General features: G+C 40.5%; 1 protein-coding gene and 1 long non-coding RNA gene across 3 annotated transcripts in view; one reads left to right on the forward strand and one right to left on the reverse strand.

The window, feature by feature from the left end:
• Window positions 1–12090, forward strand: part of septin12 (septin 12) — a 28044-nt gene that overhangs the window by 1515 nt on the left and 14439 nt on the right. For both annotated transcript variants that reach the window (XM_061302316.1, XM_061302317.1), the window contains exon 2: window positions 5045–6472. In XM_061302316.1, coding sequence (XP_061158300.1) covers window positions 5045–6472 — 1428 coding nt within the window. The remainder of the gene's footprint in view (window positions 1–5044; window positions 6473–12090) is intronic.
• LOC133169846 (uncharacterized) lies at window positions 51–5126 on the reverse strand. Its single transcript, XR_009718469.1, has 2 exons — window positions 4985–5126; window positions 51–244 (listed from the first exon to the last, which is right to left on the reverse strand). It is a non-coding gene; the product is annotated as an uncharacterized LOC133169846 (long non-coding RNA).

Consider the following 12090-nt stretch of genomic DNA (forward strand, 5'->3'; position numbering starts at 1 on the left):
TTGGCCATCAACTGATGAAAGCATCATTTCACAACAAGGCAACAGACAAAGAACGGCTCACAAAACTCTTTATTAGCCTTTGCGTGGGTGACGTTTCCTGTTTGAGCCTATGGACCAAACAACAGTTGGCATTCCTTGAGAAATAGCGTTCCAAAGACTTATGCATGTGATTTATTCCTCTCTGCACTCCAGAAGTTCTTACTTGCAAGTCTAGTGTCCATGAAGGTGAGACATCAGGTGGAAACTGCAAAATGACAAAAAGGGGTTGTTGCATTTCTTTAAATAATAATAGTAATATAAAAAATAAAAATAATTTAAATAAATAAATAATAATAATTCAAAATGTGTATTTTTATTTCTAAAATAAATAAAAATTGTGTGTTTTTAAACCACCTGCAGTAGTAAATATCAAATATGAATACCAAAGTGTCAAGAATCACTTGTGAACCTGCAAACAAAGTCAAGGCGCTTGAGACAACAGAGCATTCAGGCCTTTGGCTGACCCGGGAGATTAGAAGAGGCCAGCGAGGCCAAAAGCTGCCTCACAGTCCCTGTCACATTCTGGTACTGCTAGAGATCAGAGAGGGTCTCATGACTTACTGACCCAGTCACCCTACACACACAGAAAATCACAAACACATAGCCCTCGTTGTCTTTGTTCCCGACAAGCTGTCCTCACAAAAACATTCCAGCTTCTACTAACGTGGTGAGCACATCAACCAAGGACCCAGACTGTCGGTGGTTGGTAAAATGACAAGATGTAATACAGGTAATTGCATATAATATTTCATATTAGTTGCTTCTGTGAATCTGTCAGTGTTTTCACCTTATTGGTTATTTATTTCTTTAAGGGGGGGGGGGGGGCATCTGTCTCAAGTGGGTCCCTAACCCGACACATGCTCAGGTAGCACCTGATGTGGCTGGTTGCCAGGCCATTCTTCTCTAATGGATCAGAAGTTGGCAAGACATCAGTGTGTGCTGTCTTTTATCCCGGCATGTCTGAAGTTGCTAAACATTTTAGCCATTGTAAGAGGGGAGACAAAACTATTAGTTTAGCTTAAATAGTTTGTACTGATAAAGAAAACAGAATTCAGATGATTGGATTTTTTTTCTAAAAAAAGATTGTTTTCCCCTGAAAATTGAAGCTGCTCATCAGAGTCTTGAAATTTTGATTTGCAAAAAAAAAAAAATGTCTGCAGATTAGGAGGCACAGATGTGTCAACGCAACTCAACAGCGGTGGTTTGAAAATGAAACAACATCAAACATTGAATAGTTGCCCCTCATTTACTTTGTCATAATCCTCCCATCTTAGGTGTGTTACACTCAAACTATTTACGAGGCTGGCACACCCACAAACACCAGGTCAGAAGGTCTTTAGCATTTCCCACCTAGTGTCCAAATTGTAATCATCCTGTGGCTGACTGGTGACTTTGTAAAATCCAATTTTTGACTGACGGGTCATTTAATCCATGATTGCATCTCTTATTTTTCAGGTGCTTAATAATTGCCAGACATCTGAAATAGCCATAAGCACCGGTCATGTATTTGCCTCACCCTGTGTCATTTTCAGTGTTCCAACATTGGAAAGAGCTCTTTGGAATGTGTATTCCAGATGTGCTGTAGCTAAATTGGAGTTGTGTCTGTATGACTGTTATCACAGATACTCGCTGGATGGGCTCGCAAAATCTGTCTGTTCGCATGTCGTCTTATCTGTCAGGGTTACCTGTATGGAATTTGCAAGAAATAGGGGGAGGACATGCCTGGACTGGGCCTCCTCTTATTGTGTGTCCAAAGAACAAACTGGGCCCCCCCTCGTACTTACTGGTTCTCAAAATAATCCATCTCGCTGGTCATAGCTGGGTTTTCAAAATATGCAAATGAGTTCGTTTGAAATCGTCAATTAGTCTCGAGCATTGCGTGATGTCATTAATGACCCTGAGAAGTAGCAAGCAGTTGTTCCATGTTTTTCCTTCTCAGGGCCTTTTGCCAAAAGCTGCAACAACTGCAGCGGGTCATTCTTCGGTGTTTACTGACTTTACCGGAAGAAGACACATGAGCTCATTTCAAGCGTGACCCTTATGTAAACGGCAATTTTCCATTTGTCACTGTCAGTCTCTATAACGATGCGGAAGACACAAACGTTTCCATTTTCATATTGTAATGCAGTTAAGCTAATAAACCTAAAGCCGTACGCTAGTTTTTTCACTTTTTTCCCCAGCCTAAGTTTGGTCAGTGAATGCAACAATGCAATCTGAGTCCCATTTGCAATATAATAATAATTGGCTATTGTATGAGTACCGTAATTTTCGGACTATAAGTCGCACCGGAGTATAAGTCGCACCAGCCATAAAATGCCCAAAAAAGTGAAAAAAAAACATATATGTATATAAGTCGCTCCTGAGTATAAGTCGCCCCCCCCCACCCAAACTATGAAAAAAAACGCGACTTATAGTCCAAAAATTACGGTATATTGCGCAATGTCCACCATCATGTTGCTTGACTTGTTTTCATAACAATACCACCCAGTGGGTACGTTTCAATAGTGTTCGAGCGTTCCGTAACGGAGATGCTAAGTTGGTAGTGCTATTTATTCAAAGATACGACCCTGCTGATGCCTTATCGCTGAACATTCTGTCACGCCTTTCCCAAGATGGCAGTGTAAAAGGAACTATTGTCCAGTGTTTTGACTTTCTTTATTTGACAATCACCCAGCTGTCAAAACGAATGTCAAACTTTTCCAAGGAGTACAATTGTACATTATACGACAGTATTGGTCAACCTGCAAGATGTTTGGGTTTGAAAATCACAGAAATAATGGGTTCAACCATCAATAAACATTTTAGAATCGAGCAGGTATTTTATAATTAATATTCAAGTTAGTATTAAAAAAAAAAAGTCACTCTATTTTACATTAAGATGAAAACAAAAGGAAGGAAAACATGAAGAATTTCCAATGACAAAATTGGTACTGTGGGAGATAATCTAATTTTTACAGATTAGGTTCGATACAACTGTGAGAAAAAAGGAAGTAGAGTTTCGAGTAAATAGACCATACGCAAACACGCACGCACCAATGCAGAGACCTGATGAGCAATTGCCACCGTAATTATTTCCCCAGTCTCCAGGAGGGTGCCAGCAATTACCTGATACCGGGACTCTTTATCTCTCGCACTTAGGGCAGGTTTGCACTCGTAGCCTCAGCCAAGTGAGTTCACACAGCCGTCAACAGACACACAGGCACACACCTCCCAGCCTGCCTGGAGCCTTCCGAGGCCATGAGTTCTCACAGGAAGGAACTCAAATTGGACTTTGTCATGTGTTTTTATGTTTGCGTGAAGCCAGAACCCAACCGATCATTATTTATGTACTTTTTATTCATTCGAGTCCAATTCTTGAGCTATAAATATCAGAGAAAAGCACTGCTCATAGTTTTAAGGTGTCCAACTAGGCAAGGTGAGGTGAGCTAGATGAAATTTGGATTAATGCGATTAAAAACGGGCATTTGCGCCGTTGTGGGTGTGAACACGGTCGACTTCCAAGAAACAATATTTTTATGAAATCAAATATGACAGAAAGTGATTTGAATGGTGTCTCAAATAGCAACAGCTAACAAATGAACATAAGGCCCGTTTTATTGCTGCCATAGTTTTACTTCTATCAGCCGTTAAAAAGATGATAAGGCCTCTGGAGCCACTTCAAGGCAACAGGAAGTCAGTCTCAGCGCAAAGCACTGATTGAAAACAATGGCAGCTTTTAAAATAGACCACAGAAATGTTTACCTCCATGGAATCAAAAAGTGCCTTGCATTAGTTCGGTTTTGTTTTCAAAGTAGAATCTTTTTTGAAAATAAAGTCCTTTCTGTACACATTTTGCAACTTCACATCAAAAATGCATTCAGTTCAAACGGATGAAAAGCTCATTCATGAAATTCACAGAGTATGTAACATGAACACACTGTCAATATGCCTTAAAGTCAATGAGTGCGTCTGTGCGGCACTGAGAGGTCACTGGTCCGGTCGTGCAACATATAGAGACTCTTTGAGTTCAAATTATATGTCAAAGCTTGTGGAGTTACAGTTTAGCTTGCTCGGCTTAGCGCTATGAATTCACGCAAATTCGTCCCTCCTTTAAAGTCTAAATGCCCTGCTTTGTCATTTTTGGGTCAGGTTTGAAAGTTTTGAAAGATGACATTATTCCCTCTGAACACTGCTACATTAGCAAGTAGCTAAAAATAATTAACTTGATATTTCCGCAGCAAAACAAACTTTGTAAATGCAATGAAATTAATACAAAATGAAACCTCATGTTTTTCCCAAGGCTTTAGTAAAGTTGGTACTCCAAAGCATCTTTCAAAAATCATTATATTATTGATAATTTTGAATCATATTTACACTTTAACCATAAAATTTCACATTGCTTAAGCTAACCCGCGCAATGAAGTCGTGTTGCAGTTGTTGGGTAACGCAAAACCGTGCAAAAACCCAAGACCCAACCTCAATCCCCTCTTTGTGTTTTTGCGGTATGAAAGTAGAGTGTTTGTGTTCAATAGAGGAAAGGGACACCATTGGCGTACAAAGGCAAGTGTCAAAGATCATTCATGCTAAGAAACCTGAACAATAGTGAGAGAAAGCTGAGAAAATTAAATATAATAATGAGCTAGGACGGTGTATACACCGTATCAATTTCATTTTAAAGTGTGTTTTGACGGAAAGTCAAAGATTCAAAGCATAGGTGTGGATTCATACCATCAGTTGAAATTGGAGTATTATGAATCACAGTTTATGCCTTTCAGCAATATCCGACATCTTCATTCCGTCCGTTTAGTAAAAGGAAGTCGACTAAAATCAACACCTTTCCGAGGTCTTGATTAAGAATAACAAAGGCTGATATGGGAAGCAGCAACAATGCAATCACGCTTGTCAGATGGAGATCACAAAGAACTATTAACAATTGGTGATGCAACCAATCTCTGAAAAATCTTACCTCTAAGACCAAAGAGTGGTAATATCCATCACTAACAACTTCAATTCTTTTTATTTCCAGCCTTGAAGAGATCGTTTGACATCGAAGATGTGGACGATATACCGTCCTTCTCCTCGGCATCCACTACCTCCTCACCCGTCTCTCCGTCGCCGTCCCATTTCTTCCACAGCAACAACAAAGCCGGTGAGGATCGGCGAGGAGGACAATCTCCTTCTTCATCTTTCAACAACATCAGCAACCTGGGCTCTGCAGGGTACCACCCCCACATCAGCCGAAGTTCTAATCCCAGCCCGGTCCTTAGATCACGCACAGTGGTCAGCAGTCTGTCCTTCAATCGAGGAACCGTGAACAAACCGGCCATTAACACCTCTGTGACTCGAGCGGCGTCCTTTCAAAGCAGGGCAAATCCCAACAATGGCTTCTCCATGTTACGTGGACCAGGAAGTGACAATGACAGCCTTCATAGCTCCACTTCCAGCCTTGAGTTCTCTGGAGTTGGTGGAGGTTCACTTCATCCTAACAAGTTGACGTCATATCTGAGTCCACAACAGCAGCTACAGGCAGGCGCTCAATTGGGAAACACTCACAACTTGAAGAAGTTCTCCTCTCATGGGACTGTTTTTCACTCAGCATTGGAGCAGGGAAAAGGAATGACGGGGGCACCAGATCCTCATGGGAGTAATCATGGCTCCATGCCCAGCCTAGATATTCAAATATGTGATGGTGGAGATGGTGCACAAAGAAGTGGAGACCTGCTTTCTCCTGGCTTGAGGTATACCAACGCCACCTGGAATAGCCAGCTTCAAAATGCCAATTCCCTTGAAGTTGAGAGTAGCTGTGGTCCCAACAGTCATCATTATCCAAGTCCCCAGACTACCCAACCCAAGGCTAAAGAAACTCCACGTCTCAGTAAGTTCCCCTTGGACCTGGAGAGCTTGGTGAGCACCACCTCCGTTACATCCCCTGCAAAAGTTATCAGACGACCCATCCACTCCAACCCTCCAAAGCCTCCTCCAAGAGGCACCGGGAGCCTTCAGCATCGTACCAACTCCCCATCCACTTTGGCGAGCCCATCAGCTTCCCTCAGCAGCCTTGATAGTTCTTCCGATGCACCGCCTCATCTCGTTTTCAATCCAACCACAGGCTCCTTTCCTGTTCCAGACGTGAGATGCTCACCCATGCCCTTATCTCCAGTCCACTTGGGAACCCTTTCCAGGCCTCAGGTTTTTCAAGTGAACCCTGACCCACCCAAATCTTCCAGCCCCAGAGCTACTGGCTCTTTGGAACATGGCCCCAGTGATGTCGGAGATAGCGTAGGCTCAATTTTGCAGAGGATTGCCTCATTCTCCCGGCCTGTCATCGCTGATACAAGCCAAGGAACTGTCATCCGACCTTCTGCAATTCCAAAAATTGGAGTTCTGTCTTCTGAACTAAGCTGTCCTGCAGAGATCATCCCAAAAGGGGGACATGACAAGAAGAAAAACATAGGTAAGAATTATATAAATGTGCCTCTCATTTTCAGTTGGCAGATCCCAGGAAACAAATTATAAAGCTAAAGATGGTTAAATAGCGTAAGACAGTTCGCCTAACAAAACGTGTACATCACCCGAGTTAGCATTTCTAGCAACATTTTGCACGTAGCTCCAAAAGTCAGGGTCATTGGTAACTTGAGCTTCAATAGAGTTGTGAAATCCAAACAACTGCGTAAAAACCTTTTCGCTAAATACACCCATATATATACACGACACAGTTGTTTGTTTTTGTGCGAGTGGGTGGCTGGGTGTGAGTAATAAGCTCTGTTTAACAAATGAGGACAGGGGACTTCCCTCATGTCAGCTAAGGAAAACAAGACAAGGTTAGCAGATGAGTTGCTTACCACACCCATTGTAATGGTTTCCTTCTCTACTCAGCTCTCGTACTGTATATAAACACACAAAAGCAGTTCTACACTTAAAACATTTGTGTTTCAGTGTCAGCAGGCGGCTATTTTGTGTTTTCAAATGATCATTTAAAGCACACAAACATTTTTTTTGCAACTGTGTCTTCTGTAGGATATTTTTAACAGCTAAAGCTATTCTGGTTCCCAACCTTCTTGCCTCGGGCTTCTGCTTCCCTCAGATAACAAAGTGAGCACAAGTCAACAATTCTGTCTAAAGTTCACCACTCTTCAAGATGTTTGGCCGTGAGGTCTATTGAGCCATCAAACCTGTTTATATTTGGAGAAGATTGTAAATCATGTTAAACATGACTTGATGAATTTATACAGCTGACTTGGCCTTTAGCGAAGATTTATTTTTTGCTTCTTGTCCTTTTTTCATTTCAAGAGAAGAGACATGGTTGCATGTTTACGTGAGAGACTAGGAAGGATTCCAAACAGGATGCATGTGTTTAAAAGGCACCTGTCTGGAGTTTCCCATCAGGGAATGACATCAAACATCAATACAATCATTTTCAGAACCGCAATTGGCATTTTCACGTTGTTGGGAAGATAATTTGGGGGTGTGCAGCTCATTTAGAGTTCAAAAATGTATCTTTTGGATGGCTTACCGTATTTTCCGGACTATAAGGCGCACCTGAAATTTTCTCAAAAGCCGACGGTGCGCCTTATAGTCCGGTGCGCCTTATATATGGACCAAATTCCTAAATTTAAACTGGCCCGAACAATTGTGTCATGAAATCAATCATAAGTGGCCCGCTGAAGACTATGAATCATGAATCAAAAAGACTATGCATCATTATTTTGTGATTATAAAGTAATTTGTTGCATCTGAAGTTGAAATAAAAAAGATAAAATGGAGAATGATTTGATTAGGATTAAAAATCTGACACGACGCATTCATGGTGCGCCTTATAGTCCGGTGCGCCTTATATAAAGACAAAGTTTTAAAATGGGCCATTCAATGAAGGTGCGCCTTATAGTCCGGTGGGCCTTATAGTCCGGAAAATACGGTACTTTGGAAGTGAGTGTTGCTTTGATTGGTCGTGTCCTGGCAAGAGAGTTCCAACAGTTGAACTGTAATTTGCTTACTTATCTTGAGTCTAACAATGGGAGTCTCCTTTTTGGTTGGGAATGTGTGTGTTGTTGTGATTTCTTTACACAACATTCCGGCCTCGCGCGGCAACACTTTCATCTGCGTTCAGACTGTAAATAACAGACAAATGCTTGGTAATTGTCCACAATGTGAATTATTGTGTTTTGCTTAGGAAAACATCCAAACAACAAAAAGTGGCCCTTGGACTCTTTCCTCTTCTCTTTTTTTTTTTCTCTACTTGTAAAGCAAAACACAGAGGAAAAGAAAAGTCGGAGAGAAACAAAGTGAGCACAAAGAATGAAAATAAATCTTGAATCAATTGGGGAACGTCAGACTTTTGGTGCCGTGTGTTTTAAATTACGCAATAGCACTGATGGGAACAAGTCGCATATGTGCAAGTCTCAAGTTATTTTTTTTCTTGGGGAAGTTATTTCACAGGTTAACCCATGTTACCTTATCGATGCCGTCTTACCTGTAGTATCTCGTCTTCATATGCGAGGATGGAAAATGCTATAGCTACTTTTGAAATGTTCTGGGATTTTTTGATTATTTTTTTTTCTCCGTGTTATAGTCTTACTAAGATGTCTCACAATATATCACAATATCCTTTACTGACCATGGCTGTTGCATCCCCGAGGCTCAAAAGTGCCCTACAGATGTTCCCTCCCCGCACATCACATTCTGATGTGCTCCGTCATTTTTTTTTCATCTTCTTTCAAGGCGTTTTTTTCCATTGAGAATCAAATAAAGTTCCCCAGCTGGACTCAGCTAGCCCCAAATGGAGTAGTACATACTGCCGCTCCTAATATGTTTCAAAATATTAGTTTGCAATTTAATACGCTCGCTTTTGTCTACAAAATCATGAAAAGGAATCTCTCTCTCTCTCGTATAAAATAAATAAAAGCTCAAATACAAGATAATAATGATAAAATAAGAAAAAAATAAAAAATGATAAAAAAAATAAAAATAAGCGAAAGCACTCTCTCTCATGAAATAAATAAAAGCTATAATACAAAATAATAATGATAAAATAAGAATAACTTAAAAAAATGAAAAAATAAGTGAAATCTCTCTCTCTCTCTCTCTCTCTCTCTCTCTCTCTCTCTCTCTCTCTCTCTCTCTCTCTCTCTCTCTCTCTCTCTCTCTCTCTCTCTCTCTCTCTCTCTCTCTCTCTCTCAAATGGAAAATAGTGAAAAGTATGACAATATGAGCAGTGATTAGGTGTAAAGCCAAACAGGTCCTTAGAGAGTTCGGGGGTCAGTCGCTATGACCTCACTTTATATGACTGCTCCCATAGCAGCCCACGCTGTGCTCTTCAAAGGTAACTTAACACTTCAAAAAGAGAGCGAAAGACCAAGAAATGTCACGACGAATGATTCATTGGGGGTTGTAATTCAGAGGTATGAATTCTTCACCTGTAAGGGGAGTGCAGCAGAAGGTTTGTAAGACATTTTTAAATTAGTTTCTACTCTTACTCAACACATGGACTTTTTTTTATTAATTAGTGCAAGGATTGAGAGAACCCTTGCAGCAAAAAAAAAAAAATGCGGCCATTATTATTACAAGCGCATGTTTGCCCGTCTCCAAAAAGTAGGACCCATGGTGGCCATTCATAAGTTGCAAATGCAGTAATTTATTTATTTTAAACTTTTGACATGAGGCCCAAGCTGCAAATGAATGGCTTCACCTTCACCGCTCTACATGAGAAGTGTGAAAAAGCAGCAACGTCAGATTTATGTGATGCATTGCAATCATACCAGTGCCTTTAATTTACACAAAGCTTGAGGGGAATGATTGAACAAAATAATTATCCATCAGTAGTGGTGACCCTCCAACAAAGACCTTTAGTCCAAATGACACCTTATCACATCGTTCATGTTCTCTGGCATGGTATGAAAGAAAATGAAATGGTACAAAGGAATCAAAGTTAATGGATACATCACACAATGTGAATTGTGAGCGGCTGTCCTCGAGAGTCTTTTATCTACAATACAATACAAATATATTTTATTTTTCTGGTTGGAGATCTGAGGGAATTTTCTACCCTTAGTGTGTCAAAAAGGGATTCCTCGTTTTACACATTTTTACTCCTCGCTGAACCGCAGGCTAGACGCAGGTCTGTACATGCTCCAGTGGAAACACTTTCTTTTTTTTTTGGGCTAAGAATGCTCAAAAGTAACTTCCCAACTTAGTCGCAGAAGCCATGTGTTAAAGGTGCATGCAAGTCGGGATGCAATAGTTGCCTGCAGCTGAGCTCATCTTGGATTTGTTTCCAATCTGCTCAACTGTCTTGACATGGGGTGCCCTTTGGCCTCTCAAATTGAAAGCGAGATCCTTGTATGTTCTTTACACCTATTGAGAGTGTATCTGTTTTGGGCAAAGGCTAGCACGGGGTTTAGGACAGTGCTCAAAAAAGTTGGTCGCAAATCACAGGCAGCAAGTGAAATTTGCATCTGATTTTTTTATTCTTAAAATTCCAAATTTTATTTTATTATTTATTTTATAATTTTTTATTTTAAAGACACTATATTTTCTTATCATTGCTATCTACTTTTCATGCCCCAGGATTTTCCACAAACATCTCCATCTTTTTTTTTTTTTTTTTGGAACTCCACCCTAACCTACATATCGGGCCTTATTACAAACAATTATCACTTATCCAATGAGCTTCAAGACAAGGTCATTCCCATGATGTGCATCAGCAATTCCTTGTGATGTGCTCTTTGGCCCAAGGGAGCACTTGCGTTCATGTCTAACCCCTCTAATACCAAACAAACAGAAGAGAGGGAGAAAAAGGAAGGTAGATGGGAGTGAGCTAAGATGGAGAGCATTCAGATGACCAGGAAAGGAAGAGTTAGTGAAAGGATGGAAAACAATGATGAGATCTTCATTTCCTTTCCCACAAGGGCAGTAAAGTTCACGGGTTGGCATCATTGCGTCTCCATGGCAACGACCACAGGAAACTGTTCATTGCATTAAAACAAACAAAAGAAAGAAAATGATAACAAGGTGCTGTGTTGACATGAGGCTCCTTGCCAGCTCTGAGAATGGGCGGAGCTTGAAAAGGGTTTTTACAGCATTAGGATGGTCACATGATTCATCTGCCTGGTCACCTGGGAAGCTCCACAGAAGGAAAAGATTACACGATCCAACGCTCAGAAGGAATTTGGTACAACTCCTCTTTGCTAAACTGTTTCAGTTCAGTCCTATTTTCTTTTGTGCATTGTTTTCTTAAGGCAATGACGTCAGGTATCTGACTGTGACTCCCCGGAGGTTTTATTTACTTCTGTTGAAGACATTCCATTTTTGATTGACTTTTGTTTGCTGTCGTTCTCCTGTTACATCATCCATCTTGTCTTTATTGGCAAACAGATGGCTTTGTTTTAGTCGATCCAGCTACATTCACTTATCATTGGGCAAAGCGTCTTCAAAATATAGCCATAAAGTATTTTTTTGTTATTGTCCAGTTTTATAGTACTTCAATCTTATAGATGTTGTGATTGTTGCTATTGCATAAGAATAGACTTGGGGAATGATTAATCATCATAGAAATGTGCACACAAGAGGAAAACACAGAAAGGTTGTGACTTTCCTCAAACAGCACATGCAAGGAAACACTGGGTCAGCGACCACATGTGTTTCCTGAAAGCGATCACATGTTGTTTTCCTCTCACGTTTCCATCGGACTCCAGCAACGTAAAATCTCTTCTTTCTATCTATCTGCACGAATGTATCTAAAAAAAAAAAAGACAATGTTTGATGTGACAACATGAGATGCAAGAAACTTAGTAGGTCCGGTGACCATCACGGCTTTTATTACTGGACTTTAAAAGGACATTCAACTCATTGGTGTGTTGCTGTCTAGCTGAAAAACTGTTTTGGGATGAGTACCAAGCTCTCCTTTTTAAGAACATTTCAACCATGTCAGTGCTGCCAAGAACAGATGGTTATAAAATCAACGTTGCCAATTTTTTAGTTGGTCCTGGCATTTGGTCTTACCATTTATGGTTCATGTGTCTTCGTAGCCTGGTGCTGTTAAATCCAATCTATTACAATTTTTTTTTAAATTGGTTC

Source organism: Syngnathus typhle, linkage group LG17, assembly GCF_033458585.1.
Source record: "Syngnathus typhle isolate RoL2023-S1 ecotype Sweden linkage group LG17, RoL_Styp_1.0, whole genome shotgun sequence".
Classification (NCBI taxonomy): Eukaryota; Metazoa; Chordata; class Actinopteri; order Syngnathiformes; family Syngnathidae; genus Syngnathus; species Syngnathus typhle.